Source organism: Pyrus communis, chromosome 11 (assembly GCF_963583255.1).
Source record: "Pyrus communis chromosome 11, drPyrComm1.1, whole genome shotgun sequence".
NCBI classification, from domain to species: domain Eukaryota; kingdom Viridiplantae; phylum Streptophyta; class Magnoliopsida; order Rosales; family Rosaceae; genus Pyrus; species Pyrus communis.
Window position 1 is genome coordinate 6,207,919 of NC_084813.1, and position 15,949 is coordinate 6,223,867.

The 15,949-nt window shown below is 37.7% G+C and overlaps 1 protein-coding gene and 1 pseudogene across 1 annotated transcript; one reads left to right on the plus strand and one right to left on the minus strand.

The window, feature by feature from the left end:
* Positions 1 to 2,171: 2,171 nt before the first annotated feature.
* LOC137708184 (PX domain-containing protein EREX) lies at positions 2,172 to 11,699 on the plus strand. The gene is made up of 10 exons (XM_068447197.1): positions 2,172 to 2,630; positions 4,130 to 4,240; positions 5,960 to 6,058; positions 7,495 to 7,581; positions 8,423 to 8,531; positions 8,638 to 9,413; positions 10,105 to 10,269; positions 10,358 to 10,600; positions 10,831 to 11,049; positions 11,261 to 11,699. Exons 1-10 carry the CDS (start codon positions 2,349 to 2,351, stop codon positions 11,519 to 11,521), a joined length of 2,352 nt encoding a protein of 783 aa, XP_068303298.1. The 5' UTR covers positions 2,172 to 2,348; the 3' UTR covers positions 11,522 to 11,699.
* A 2,200-nt stretch (positions 11,700 to 13,899) lies between these two features.
* LOC137708340 (DEAD-box ATP-dependent RNA helicase 35-like) lies at positions 13,900 to 15,948 on the minus strand (annotated as a pseudogene).
* Between the last annotated feature and the right edge of the window lies 1 nt (position 15,949).

The following is a 15,949-nucleotide window of genomic DNA, read 5'->3' on the forward strand; positions in this document are numbered from 1 at the left end:
TTTCAATCTTCATTGTCAATCTTTGAACAATTAAACAAAATAATATAGTGACTTAGTAGTTCTAAACAACAAAATCATCCCAGCGAAAAAAGAAAAAAAAACAAAATCATAATTTTGTTAGAACTACATCAAACCAATTTAGTGAGAAAAGCAAACTAAAGCAATTGGGGATGCTTAAATTCAGTCTACAATGATACTGGACTTCTCATTAACATTCAACAGTTGACTAGTATAAAATAATGATAGCCAATAGCAACTCGCAATAGTAGAGATTAAGAAGACGATTGAAAAGATGAACTCAACAAAAGTACAATAATCAATACGATTGCGGATGAAAAAACAATAGTCTGCAACAATGAAGAAGGAAAGAAACTGCATACACAACCACAAAAGGGGAAAAAAATTCAATGAAAAAATAACAATCAATGCTTACCAATAATTAAAGCATGGAGCGTAGTGGAAGCGGTGTTCTCGTAGGGCATATGGAAGATGGTGACTAAGAAAGCGTAGAATGAAGGAGAAGGAGAGGACAGCAGAAAAAGAAACATTAAGTTTTACGTTTGCTAGGTTTTACTGTTTTAGGGCTTTTCCTTTCTGTTTTGTTTTGTTTTTTTTTTTTTTTTTTTTTAATTCTCTTTAATTGAATAAAAATTGATATCATTTAAATGTGGTTTTCCACCTAAGATGCCATATAAAATGGTATAATATTATGATACTGTTTCCCAAAATAATATTGTTGGGCCGAGTGTAGGTTTATGCTCGGCCCAAAGCTATTTCAGATATACTATGGGCTGCTTGGTAATCCCAGGCCATTCAGCAAGGATGGTCGAGTCCTATCGCAAGAAGGAGTAGTTTGGATAAGCAAAGGGGTTGAAGAAATCCTAGTGTAGTTTGGATTCTCGACCAACAATGAATATAGCCTCAAAAAAGGGGAGAGTTCAAAGTCCTAATAGGGGTAGGATTGGTCGAAGTAGAGTTGGAACAGAACAAGAAGTCCCAATCCAGATATGATTTTGACTCGATTTCAAGGAGGATTTGGTGCTATAAATACAAGACTTCATGCAACAATTGAAGGACCTCCAATTCAACACACAATTGCCCTGCGCAAAACCTCTCAAACATCTTGAGATTTTTTTTATTTTCTTTTTCTCGCCGACACGTCTTCAGTTTGGATAAACAGCACTGTGAAGGCAATTGGCGAACATCTTCAGTTTGGATAAACAACACTGTTGCCGTAGAATCAGCCGACCGAGGAGCACCTTCAGTTTGGATAAACAGCATTGCGTCGAGGTCAACTAGTTACCTATCCAAGTCTTGGTCGAGGAGGGTTTCCGAATCCTTATTGGCAGAGGTCATCTTATTAGCCTTCTCGGAGAAGTAAGGTGCTACGAGTTACGACATTCGACACATTGAACGCCAAGTGATTTTATGATTGGATACTCACAAGTGAGTTTCAGAGTTCGACATTCTGACGGTCGAACCACATTCACCATCAAGACATGCATCACTTTTGAATACTTATGTCCATACAGTCTGGTGTCGATTCGACGTGCTTATACTCTCACAAATATAATCACTGTGACTGAATTCGGCGCCGACAATTTGTGAACTTCGCAGAACTAGCAGCCTTGTCTTCAGGCTCGAGAATCCAAAGGCCGAGATTTGTTCTTTCCCCGGCTGAAGTCGCAAGATAAAGAAGTCAGCAACGCGCTCAACGCAACATCAACAAATTTTACTCCTCGACCGAGTTCGACCGACGAGTTGGCACGTCCCGCATTCAACCGAAAGACGTAGTTAGCTTATTAGTTACTCGGCCTGCGCGCCACGTAGGCTTTGTAATTTTTAGGGTCAACAGATACAAATAGATAGTAAGTGTAACACTATTCTTGTTTAATAGTAAATTGTTTGCTAGCATGTGATTTTATTTAATTAAAACTTAGCACTAGTTGACTTCATAACATTTTTGTGTTGAAAAAAAACTTTAATCTTTTAATCGAATTGAAATATGTAAGATGTGTGAATATGCAAAAAAATTAAAACTCTTAAAATGATAAATGTTTTTTCTTAAATCTTTTATGTTTTAAAATAGGCTTAAACTGTTCGAATCAAACAAATTAACGATGTTAATTGAAAATAAAAATCAATAAACAATAGTTTGATTTCGTCCGGTTCGGATCGATTTCAATGATAAGATAAACAAATCAGACCAAATTGAAGCGGTAAATGCTCGTTGATCCGGTTAAATTTTTAACATCAAATCGGATCGCGTCCACATTACATGGCTTCAAGCCTTCGTAGTTCGTACTAATTGCGGTAACACCAGCAACACAGACAACAACGAACCGAGAATGAATCTGTACGCGCACGATCTCTCTCTCATGGACTTCAACTCCTACGATTTCTCCGATCCTTATTCCGATCCCTTCTCTCACCGCCCTACTTCTTTACTCTCCGATTCCCGAACTGCCCCTCATCTCACCGACGACGTAGCTTCTGATGCCAGGGACGATTATGACATCAAAAGCACCACCAAGCGCGTGGAGCGCAGTCGCAGCCCTCCGAAATACCGCCACGACGGCACTTCGCCTCTCCCTCTGGGCATGGATTGGAGCCCTCCTCCTCGCAAATGGGTACTCGAACTTTTCGTTTTCTGATCGTGTTTTGTTTAGTTTATGGCTTTTGGGGACACCCAGTTATGAAGCTTTAATTTTGCTTTTGAATTAATTATTGGATTTGGGTTGGAATTTAGGTAAGTAGGTTTTGGTGATTTTTTTCGACTGGTTTTGTGGATTAATTATGTGTTAAAAGTTTGAAATTTGATGAAGTATATGATTGAATTTAAGCACTTGATCTCAGACCTAGGTGATTGAAGTTATTTTAATTATGTTTTAGAGGACATATCATAACTAAAAGGGAAAAGAAAAAAAATAAAGTGGACATATAATTTGTTTACTGAAAATACGACAATTCGGAGTGGCGATGAGAGAATAAATTTTGATCCATACCAGTAGTGATGGGGTGCAAAATAATGGAATAGGTATGTCTGGGCTTTTGACAGTCCCACAAGCCTTAAGTAGGAGATGTTTCTCACAGTCAATGGGTATGTATGTTGACAATGTTTCTCTAAGGGTGTTAATGATATGGTATGGTTGGTCGGTCTGGGATGGGATGGAAGCTCGGGAAGAAGTTTTGGGGGAGAGGACACTGTTGGATGTAAACTGAAAGATATAAATGGGAAGGTGTAAACAGGTGTAGATGTTTGTAAAGTATTTCTAGGTGTGGGAGAAGGGAAGTGAAATAGAAACCCTCTGGAGAATAATTTTATATTTTTTATACTGCAAAAGAGGATAGAAAGATCGAATTGAAGTAATATGTTAGGATGCTGCACCTTCTATGAGCATTTCACTCTGGGAAAAAAAGGGGGTTTTAGAACAAACAATGGTGCAGGAACCCTATGAACTGGTTGTATGCTGCGTCTGAAATTCACAATTGAAGAGATCTAGCAAAAACGGTGTTGAACTATTATGTAGGGTTTTGGTGGTTCACCTACAGAAAGAAGTTGAGGCCTAAATTACTATAAGACCTGAAAATAAGTATAACAGATGGTATTTAAATCTGGATTTTCATTTTCACAGAGAATTACGTTTTGCTGAAGTTTTTGCAGTTATATGCTTAGACTTTGAAGGTCCAAGTATATATATCATGGATAAATTTCCATCTTACACGACTAGAAATGATGGTATAATACTTTTTTTTAGTCGTGTATATTTCCATCTAGGTCAGGTAACTTATTTAGTTCAGTTTTCTCCGTTAAGACAAACATACCTATTGGTGTCTGCCAATCATCGTAAATATGGTGAAATACAATATGGGAACTGTTAATTGCAAAAAGGTAGAGGTTACCTCCTCCCATTTGGCCTTATTTTTGTGGGGTTAACCTAGACCAGTACTTCAACTATATGGTGAGTGAAATATGTCACTGACATGACCTGTATGCTGTAAGTTAATCAGTTTTGTTAGTATATGACAGATTTGGCTTTTGCAGGAACAAGATTCTGCATGATTCTAATTTAGATGATTCTGTTTTTTTCCCCTTCTTGTAATAATCTATTTTGGGTTTTGAATGAAGGATGGACGATACTCTGTTTGGCCACATAACCCACGTACAGGATGGAGTTACTGTGTCACTGTTCCTTCTTGGATGTTCCTGCCCAAGTCAAGAGGTTCAGATCCTGTCGTGGTATATATATTTTTTTAATGAGAATTTTTAGTTTTAAATTTTATACTTATTTTCCGTTCTCGATTGTGACAACATTATCTAGATTCTTGTACATTTACTTGTGCACAACTATTCTTCCATTGGCATTATAGTTACTAATGTGTGTTAAAGTGATCATTTAGTTTGTACTCTGTTCTTGCAACATCTGAGTTGTTTACTTGTTATTTGTTTTGTTCAATTGAAAATTTTCATTTGTATCTGTCATAGCTGTTCTTGACATCATCTATAGGTGACATGAATCCCCTAATCACGACAAATACGAATTGTGGAAATAATTTAAAAAAGTAGTCGGAGATGAAAAGGCATACCAATATTTATGTGGTTCAGAGTAATTATGCCTACGTCCAGACTATCCAACTTCACTGGAAGAGAGAACAAACAAGTACAAGTAAATACCACTCAGAGTTAATCTCTAGCCTGGACCTTGTATCCAATTGGATACTCTCATATATCATAAAGGATCCATGAAGGACACTCTTGCTCCGAACTCTCTCTTTAGACAATTTTAGTTGGAATGCTGGTATAACTCCAAGGCTCCTTTCATAGTCTTCCAAATTGAAGATTGAGAAACCCTCCACTTAATGCTATTATCAGCAGTATTATTCCAAATTAATCGGCCAATGAAATTGCAAGATTTTCATTGTCTCTAATAAGGAGGGATTAGATCCAACATCTTGGGTTAGGCAGAGAATAAGCCACTGTCTATTGTTGACCTGCAAATTCTCTCTCTTCACCTTCTCTCCATACTTTTGTATTTTCTTATAATTTGAATTACAGATATGTATCAGTTCTTAACCCATGTTCTTTAATTTTATAATTTTGATAATTTTAAGTTTATCTTTATCTACATTTGGACTTTCCTGTGTAGCAGTCCATTACTTAGTAGTTTGTTTATTATACGTGGTTATACTGAAGCACTTTGCTTAAGCATATGGGCTTTTCTTGTTGGTTCTTGGACCATCCTAGTTTGATTTTCCACCATAATCAGCAAATCTCTTAGTTCTGTGTCTTTTGCAAGGTTTCTTGTCGTTCATTTTTGTCATATATTGTTCCTGTTTTATTACTACTAGTATAATTTTTATCATTATCAGTATTATCAGTATTTTATTGTTAATTTTTAATTTTTATAGCCAAATCATCATCGTAACTCACTCTAAATTTGAAGGCACAAAACTACTTTGAGTTGATTTTTGGCTCGTTAAGTAATGCATTTAATGATTGATTTATGGTGATAAATTAGGAATATGTGGTTGATTGTGATAAATGATTATGTAAAGGCGAGGACAACTTTATTTAAAACGCACATAGAGAATCTAAAAGTGTTCAGCTTCATTGTCGAGTGCCTTAGTAATTTTCTCTGAGAACTTTGCTTGTGGATTTTCAACAGTGTAGTTCCCGTCTTATTGTGTTCGATATACGAAAATAAATATCTCTAGGGTACCACCTGCATTTTAGTGATTCCAGTAGTTGTAATAGCTTGTTATCTAATTTTTCAAAAGAAAAAAAAAATGTAATTTGATATTTATATTTCGAAATTATTTGATTAGAAATGGCTGGAGATGCTAATGTAATGTTGGTGAGGATTTCTATTTGTTCTCTTGCAATGTTGGTTGTGCTTTATTTTCTGTTAAATGTGTACCTGTTTTAGTTAGTTTCCCTTTTAACATTTATAGAGAACAGTTTTATAGGGTTCAAGTTGGTATACAATCGCCTGAAGGAATCACCACTACTCGGGGGATATTACGAAGATTTAACGATTTTTTGAAGCTATCTTCCGAAGTAAGTGACATTTCTTTTGGAAATTCCAAAGTACATGAAATTTCATTTTGGAAAGTCTAAAGTACATGACATTGTTTTTATGTTAGTCAGAAGTAAGGGATAATTCTATTCTGTGTATCATCTTAAAATATATGTGGTGAAAATTAATAGAAATGTAGATAGTAAAATCCTTTACGATATTGAGGATCAGTAATGCAGATCCATAGTAAACGCAATATAAATGAACCAAGCTGGACAAAACGGAGACAAGCTATTGGTTATCTTATACGATAAAAGAATGCTAAGTACATTATAAGTGTGGTTCTATTGAATTCTCACATGCCTATTTATTTTCCAATTTCCATGCACATTGTTCGGCTTAGTGGAAACACTGTGAGTGGCACCTATTAGTGATAATACACTTACGATTTGTAACTTAAGGCTAGAAATGCGCTTATAATTTGTTATCAACCTTAGATTTGTTAAAGTAGAAGGTAAATAACGAAAAGGGTAACCACAACTAAGACCGACTCTGAAATAAATAATAAACTATGATGCATGGATACGGCAACTTGGTCGCCTATCTCGTATCAGATACTTGATGGGATATGATACGTTACCGATATGCTCGTACATATTGGGATCAATGGATACGTTGTTAACTGATGGATATGAGTATCCAGCATTTAGGATTCAGGTATCCCACTTTTCGGATACGTATGATGTTGAGGAGAATAAAATTTTAGGCTTTTAGCCTTGAAAGCGCGATTGCGGATCATCGCGAGGAAGAAGACAACAGCCACTTCAAAACACTCCGTTTGAATTTCATGTGTTGGACTCTGTTATTTCCCACTGGCCCACTAATCATACCCACATGGAGAGGTGGAAAAAAATAAAATGCAATTAACATTAAACTATGTTATTTCATCGTCCAATTTAAAAAGAAAACTATGTTATATATTTAAATTTGTATGACTACATCTTGTAAATATAGGCAATCATATATGACTTGTAAATTACCGGTAAATTCTTTATGATATCTTTTAAATTATCATAATAATAATAACAACTAAATGTTAAATGTTTAATATTAATTCCCGTATCCATGCTGTATTATATCCTTGTTTTTTAAAAATTCGTCATATCGCCGTGTTGTGTCATATTGTATCGTATTGCCATATCCATATCCATGCTTCATAGATAATAAATGATCAAGAAAAATTAGGAGATGTGCAGATCATTCCATATGACTGGATTAACGGTAAGGATGATCTTCAATTGTGCCAATTTCTTATCTCTTATTGACATAAGGCTGATATGCTGTTACTGAAATTAGCTACTTCTTCGTATAGACAGGCAGACACGTTTATCTATATATGTCTTTTGTGTCGTAGATCGTAGAAATTTCCTTGTTTGTTGAACTGTTGAATGATTTCATTTGGTATTGTCTTCTGTAGCTTAAAAAGGAGTTCCCCACAAAAGATCTTCCCCCAGCTCCTCCAAAGGGGTTTCTGAGAGTGAAAAGTCGGACACTATTGGAAGAGGTGGGCTACATCTGTCTCTGTCTCTGTCTGTCTGTCTGTCTCTCTCTCTCTCTCTCTCTCTCTCTCTCGATCCAAATATTTGTATATGTATATTGGAATCAGAAGTAACTTTAGTGTAACATACATGTTGAGATACATTTTATAGCAATACCTCATGTCAGAATTTTTAATTGGATCATTGGTTTTCTCAGTATCTTTATAGTTAGTTGTGAGGTTACTTGCACACAAAAATGGTAGTTACAGAGCTATTTTGAGACTTAAGCCAGGTTTTCACTGTACCCTAAAAAATCTTGAAATCTTCTATTGCTTGGGCTTTTTATCGGAGGCCAAAGGTTTTCTTGGTAAAAACCTGCATATTATTCATGTGTAAGCAACAAATGATCTAAGCATTTACCAAAGAAAAATTACAAATGATCTAGGCTAAGAATTTGCATATGAGCCATTAGGTCATTTATGGATTGATGCAAACCATCCACTGTGCATCTCAGTAGCCCCTATTTGTTGTAATGGCTGAGGTTCAACCATTCAAGTCCTTAACTGGAGCCTATATTTGGACTGTTATGGGGGCTTTTAACCAGAATATATGCTTGCAAATGTTTTGCATAGGTTTGTCAACTTCTATATATGACCAAGTTAATGGTTATTTAATCATCACCAGTATAGCTATACAAATATCTACACACACACACATCTACACAATTTGGATCTGAATAAAATATGTTGATGCAGATGTAGCTTTACAAACATTAGGTTTTTCTTATTGCTGAAAAAGATTTTGTTGTGCCTTTTATTTTTCTAAAGTGTTCATCCTCTTATTCTCAAATTGGTTAGTCTGTTGCAGCGAAGGCGTTCTTTGGAGGATTGGATTGAAAAGCTATTATCGGACATTGATTTATCAAGAAATGTCTTGGTTGCAACCTTTCTTGAGCTTGAAGCTGCTGCGAGGTCTTGTATGTGTGTATCCTTTGTGCATCTTAGAGATAGAAATCCTATCATGTATAATATATTGATTTTGTCCATTTGCTTATATTAATTTTTGGCTGTCATACTTTACAGCATTCCATGAAGTCAATCAGGAATCTGCAGATGTAAACTCTTCGACTAGTGGCGCAGCTCCATCATTTCTGTTACAAGCTCATTCAGATCTTTCCATTGTTGCTGCTAGTTCATTTATCACATCAGATTATGGTAATGATACTCCCCTTGATGTATCTGAGAATGGAACACCAAGGCATGGAGATGATAATCATTCTGATCTTGGCATGGAGCATTCAACATCTGAACATGACTTAGCTGATTCAATGGAAAATTCTAAATTTGGCATATTCAACCGGAATTTTATCCAGTCAAGCCTAGAAAGGCTCTCCAGGCACAAAATGCCTGGCAGAAGTTATGCCAGTAGTACAGATAGGGACCGAGTAAGCGAGAATAACTCTGATGCCAAACCTCTTCGTATGGATGGAACAGAGTTCTTTTCAGAAATAGAGGATGGCAACCGGGATGGCCATGTTCGAAGGCTTTCAACGGAGAGTTTTGGTAGTGACTCGAGTTCTATGAGAGTTAATGAAACATCTAACTTGGGAGTGGCCAATTTATTCGGTGATGGCTCCCTTGATCTTGCAAAAGGTTCTGAAGCTCCTAATGCTTTTGTCAAATCTGATTTAAGGCTTTCAGGGGACTTAGTAGTTGCTCTTCCATCTGAGGAGCGACATAAGTTAAACAGGGTTCTAACTACATTGCAGCAGAGACTAGCCACAGCAAAAACGGATGTTGAGGATCTTATTGCTAGATTGAATCAAGAAGTTGCTGTGAGACAATTCCTCACAACAAAGGTATAATCTATGACAGCTAATAAGTCTTTGTTGCTAATATGGTACTAATTGACAATTAACCTACAACAGTTAGTAATTGTGCTGCTAATGTGGTACTGATTGACTGTATTAAAGAACAAAGTCTGCTTCTATTCCCATTCATTGGTTTCTCCATACTTAGATGGCTGCAGTTGGGTTATCCATTAGTTGCAGCTTTTTCTTTCTTTTTTTTTTTTTCTTTTCTTTGAAAGATATATATTAGTATTTAAGATTTTTAGTGGTATATGCACCATTATTATTTTAGGTCATATCCCAGCCATGTGGGGAAGTAAGGAATCAAATTCAATAAACAAGTGAGTTAGTAAGAGCAAAGCCAAACCTAAGTCAGATGCCACATTAAAGAATGAATTTTCTTACGATTAATTAGTAGTTGTAAGGAGTCCCACAAGTGGCAGGAAAGAATTATTGATTCAGTACAGGCTTGCATTAGGAAAATTGTTACATCACCAAAAAACTCAAGTAAACCTTTATTTTATTTTTATTTGTGCTGTTTCTGCTATTGTTTTCAATGTAAAAAGGCTGATGGATTTGCAAAAGAGATAAAGAGGGTTGAGAATGATTTTGAAATCATGAATGATTGTTTTCTTGTTCTGTTATATTTTTGGAACTTTGCTGGAATTTTGTGTTGCTTTATGGGAATTTTCTCTTGTAGGTCAAAGATTTGGAAATTGATCTTGAAACTACCAGACAGAATTGTAAAGAAAACATGCAGCAGACAGTTTTAACCGAAAAAGAAAGGTTTACCCAAATGCAGTGGGATATGGAGGAACTCCGTAGGAGATGCTTGGACTTGGAATCAAAATTAAAATCTGAGCAGGTTTTATTCGTTCTGCCACAAATTATTTATTTGTCTGTGTTATTCAATGCTGAGGTCCTTATGTGGATGATGTTCACGAATGTTCCAGGACGAAAGGATGCATTCAGAGTCAACAAAAGTGTCCATCCTTCATGAGAATGATGTTTTACACCAGGAGTTGGATGCCTCTAAGCAGCAACTTGAGAACTTGCAGAAATATCATGAAGAGTTTGAGTCAAAGTCAAAGACAGATGTAAAGCTACTTGTTAAAGAGGTCAAATCTCTTCGGAATTCACAATCAGAATTGAAGCAGGAACTTAGTCGATTGATGAAAGAGAAATTAGAAGTAGAGGTAATGTCGCTTATGCTTCATTTGATTTTTGTAATAGGTTCCCAAACTTCTCACATATTTTAATATGTTTTGGCAAACCTTCGATAATTTGTCATTCTCTGCATAGATTCATTTAATTAAAATTGCGTATATCTCCTAACCTTCTGGATTTAAGTAGGGTTAATTGCACTTTTCCTTAAAGAAAATACAATTTTAAATCAGCCAAATCTTGTTCTGTTTTTGTCTTTCAGAGAATTCTTCACAAGGAAAGGCGAAGGACAGAGTCGGCAAATACTGCTAATGCAAAGTTGTTACATGAATGTGAAATTCTTCTCAATCGGCTTCAAGAATGTAGCGTTAATTTCCTTGTTGAAGAGGAAGATAAGCTCATCATGGATACTTCATCTCCATCTGATGCTATAGATTTACTGACAACTTCTGACAATCGAATTGGTCTCCTTCTGGCGGAGGTATGTTATGCACCTTTAGTTCTCGTCCTCGTCTTTTCATCCATTTAGTGAGTTATATTAGGAATCTGTATTCATCAACAATCGCATGCTGGTTCATGACGGCATTTATATATGACTAAACTACATGTTCATTTTTACATTTACGAGTCTTATTTGCTTATAGTACTGGTGCCTCTGGTCCAGATTATAATGGTTTATGAAACTGGAACAGGCACAGCTCCTCGCCCAGGATGTGGAAAACACTGTTATGGCGGTAGATGAAACTCACAACGTCAATGGTAATGATAGGAAGGCTGATGATGAGCTGAGGAAGATGCTGACAGATCAGTTTGTGGACAATGCTAGATTGAGGATGCAGGTTAACTCGGTAATCCGCTGTGCGTTGTACACAAATATGAAAGCTGAAGAAGATGATGAAGACGGAGATACGCATCTAAGAAAAACTGTTCTAAGCAAATTCTTGGAAAGATGACATGTGAGCAATAACACTCTAGATATATATATATATATATGTATGTATGTATGTATATCCAAGTTTTCTAAATCCTTGTATATGGTGGTACAAGTTGCCAATATACTTTGTACTTCTATACGACAGGTGGCTGCCTGGATAACATTATTTGCAATGCTTAATTGTTACAATCGTCTCTCAACTACATTATGCCTGGAAAACAATATGATCTGCATTTTCGTCCCTGAATTTTAAATATTGATCTATACCTTCTCCAATTTGAACAGTTGCGCTTTTGGTCTTCTCTGTCAAGTGTCGATTTCTCCCTTAGAAATGATCCATTCTTTTAGAGTAGATAATATCCGTATGGTATTCATCTTCACTTAAAAGTAAGAGGTCTTAAGTTCGAATCTCGTGGATGATGAAATCAATACCAAATTAGGCTGCTCATTGTGTAATTTTGCCGAACTTTCCCTCGTCTTAGTGTAAAGATGTTGATGTACTAAAAAGAAAAAAAAAACGACATTTTAAATGATTAGATAAAATAGTAAAAAAAAACACAATTCAAAACATATGGCCTAGAGCTAGTCGCCGGTTGGGGAATGCCGGGAAGCGTGAGTCGCCACACAGCCTGTCTCAGGTTAGAAACTAAGAATGATTCTTCGGAATATCATAAGCGGCTGCGTTTATATTAAATAAAACAAAGTGTCACATTAGTCATCCCACAAAACAAATCACAACTTATATCAAATAGTTCCACTTATAATTTGTTTTTTTCATAAAAACCTCGTACTTATTTTAGAGAGACTGACGGCGGTCCACCATTAATTTTATTTACCACACTAATCAGAACCAAAAGTAGTTTATCCGCAACAAAGGAGATTTTTGTTGGCGGGACCAGCAGTTTATGCATTGTATCTTGGCGAGAGTCTCTTCTTAAGAGTATGGGAAGGAAAAGCCAACACATCCCGAGCCCCCGCCAATGTCTCTGGTTGCTGGTCACAAACTTGGGCCAGACACATTTCAAGTGGCAGTTGCAGGAAGGCCGGAAAATGGAGACTATGATGCATACAGGGAAGAAGAACACATCCGGTAGAAGAAGTGTCCTAAACAAAACAATAAGGTAATGAATCGCAGTTTGCTAAAAACGTATCTTGAATGCATTGCGAACATTGATGACTCCCCTTTACATTCATCGGTAAAACTTACAAGGATTGCTTGTATGGAAGCCTTATCCCGTGCCTCACAAATGCGTTGTTAACAGTTTTCGGATCCTTCTCTTTGAGATTGTTGAGAGGAGAAGACATCTTCCTGTAGATGCAAACGAGCCACGGGAATGGCTTCCAAAGCGGACATGGGAAATGCATAACAAAAATGAATGTTATAGACGACTCACATATATTATAGTATTTCAGAAAGGCATGTGATTCGTCTCTACAAGCAATTTTAATGTCGCGTTGTGGGATCAAAGAGAAGACATGGAAAAATCGGAGAGGATGTTATTGGTAGCTCTGCTGTGCGTTCAGAATGCAAGACCTCTCATGAGCAATGTGGTGAAGATGTTGCAGGGCGACAAAGAAATTACTCCACCGCCTTCTCCTTCTCCTCAGCGAAGTTTAACCCAGCAGAGTGAAACAGATGAAGACTCGAATACTACTGAATCAGGAATAAGGACTTCCGAATGCCCTTATCAAAGTACTTTCCATGGAATAAATGAGATTGAGCTAGCTACTGCTAAATATGATTCAGAATTTCATGTATTCGTGTTAGTTTTTGACATTTTGGTGGCACAAGTTTTGTTTAGTACTGGTTGCGGAATGTAATGAAATGTATTTTATTGGTGAGATACGTGTACAAGAAGAGATCACCACAGAAGCGACAGAATTCATAGTTGTATCCTCGATTTTATCTTATGTAACTGAACAAGTTGATACAGAAGTTAAATAGCTTTAAGGAAAAACGATAACAGACGACTATCAGAAGATTAGGCAAAAGAATTACATGATCAGCGTCGTGGAAGTGAAAACTATACAATGAGGATGAAATTGTCTGGAGAAAAATATAGGAGATAAATTGGCACTGTATTATGCAGAGGGCTATTGCTCTATATTTCCTGCTACATCAGATTACGCCGTTGCTCTAATGAAAAACGCACACAAGAAAAACATGACGGCTGAATCAAGTTACAGTATACACATCACAGAAAACTAGTGATAGACGTTAAGGTTGATGCCGATTAGCAAATAAACAACAAAGACTTGGGTTCATGAAGTGAAGGTTAGACATGTAATTGAAGATTTACACAAAGAAAAACATGATCAAGTCAATATTTTTCCCGTAATTCAGAGTAGAAACAGACTACATAACTATCATACACGATCAAGAATGACTAAAACAAATCAGATTTCTCCTTTGTAACCACCAGACCCAAAATGCATCCCTGATCTAGAGGCGGCAATGGCCATTCTTTTCTGATTCTCTAGTTTGGGGCAGTCACCAATCCGATGACCAAGCCCACCGCAGTTAGCGCAGCCCTTAACCCCGCTTTCATTTGTTATTGCAACGTCCACGTAGTCTCCAATTGGATTGTTAAGCTCTGCTAAGACCGGTGGAATCCTTTGCTTTGCCTCTTGCAGGAGGTGCTTCAAGTCGAGCAGTGTCGTCTCACTTTGATTCTTGTTTATAAACGTCGTTGCAATTCCAGTCTTCCCACATCTTCCTGTTCGTCCAATCCTGTGGACATAATCTTCGATTTCTGGCGGCATGTCACAATTTATGACATGTTGAATATTCGGAAAATCCAAACCCTTTGAGGCAACCCCAGTGGCAACCAAGACATCCTTCTTCCCTGCCTTGAACGAAGAAACGGCATGCTCTCTCTCCTCCTGACCCTTCCCTGCATGAAGGGCCACCGCGTCCACTTCTTTTAACAAAAGATACTCATGAATGTCATCCACATCCGCCTTGTTTTTGCAGAAAATTACCACAGGCGGCGGGGTCTTTTGCAGACACTCAAGAAGGTACACAATCTTAACCTCTTGCTTCACGTACTCAACCTCCTGAATCACGTCAAGATTTGCAGCTCCGGCTCTTCCCACATTTACGGTTACAGGTTTTACCAAAGCACTTTTGGCAAAGTTGAGAATTTTCACCGGCATTGTGGCTGAAAACAAGAGTGTCTGCCTTTGATCTTTAAAATGGTCGAAAACTCCTCGTATATCATCCTCAAATCCCAAATCCACCAATCTATCAGCCTCATCCAAAGTTAAATATCTACAATTATCGAGATTCAGCTTCTTCTTCCCCAACAAATCCTTCAACCTCCCCGGAGTAGCAACAACTATATGAACGCCTTTCCTTATAATCTCCAACTGCGACCGCATGTCAACTCCACCAATGCAGAGCAAAGGCCTAATCTCTGGATATCCATCCTCTCTCACAGGAGCCAAATACTCCTCCACCACTTGATAAGTCTGCTGGGCTAGCTCCCTGGACGGGCAAATAATCAATCTGAAAGGGCCTTCACCCCGAACAATTGGCATCATCATCTCCTCCTGCAATGTCACCATGATCAACGGCAAAACAAAAGCCAATGTCTTTCCCGAACCTGTAAACGCAATGCCAATCATATCCCGCCCGGATAAAATCACCGGAAGACCTTGCACCTGAATGGGGGTCGGTTGAACAATCCCCTTGGCTTTCAACTTCTCCAAAATTGGTTTCGGAAACCTCATATCCTTGAAAGTCTCGATAGGCAGCGGAACATCTTCACCACTAACTAGAATATGCCATTGCTTTCGAATCAAATCACATTGCTTCCTCGCCATCCTCCTTATATGCAATGGAGGCTTCCAGCCCGTCGGTATGGGATCCGTATAAGTGATTCCCTTTGCCAATTCACCAACTGACAGCAGCGCTTTGCGATTGGATACGCTTTCAATGATCTCTCTCTCTTTTTGCACCATCTCTTGTGCTGGAGTGATCTCCGGAGCATCGTGCTTCAACTGTGATGCTTTGACAACAAGACTAGGAGGTTTAGGGGGCTTAGGCTTTTCTTGAGCAGCAAGTTTCGACAACTTGTCCAATTCCTTTACCATCTTTTTCTTGGTTCTGGCCGGCTGTAGCTCCCCGCCTGCGGACTTTCTCTTCCGCTCAAGTATTTTCTGAGCTTCGATTGCTCACCGCTTCGCCACCGGCACATACTCAATATAATCATCGTCTTCTGCTTCCATCGACATCTCGTGCCTCATCACCGTGCATGGAAACGAGAAAATGACAATTATTACAAGCTTTATCGTAGCCTTTCCCAATAACAGCGCCCTGTGGCTGTGGGACGTGACTCCCATGCAGATTCGAGATTTCACATCGACCGCGGTGGTACCAGGGTTTTGGTTGGGTTCTAGCAGTTGGTTTGCATTTGGATGCGGCCATGGCTTCATCCGAGCCATG

Excerpts from the sequence above, each read along its gene's own strand:
- LOC137708184 (XM_068447197.1), top strand. The coding sequence starts at position 2,349 with ATGAATCTGTACGCGCACGATCTCTCTCTCATGGACTTCAACTCCTAC. Across the intron at positions 7,582-8,422 it reads GTCGGACACTATTGGAAGAG|CGAAGGCGTTCTTTGGAGGA; the intron begins GTGGGCTACATC and ends AGTCTGTTGCAG. Across the intron at positions 11,050-11,260 it reads TTGGTCTCCTTCTGGCGGAG|GCACAGCTCCTCGCCCAGGA; the intron begins GTATGTTATGCA and ends AAACTGGAACAG.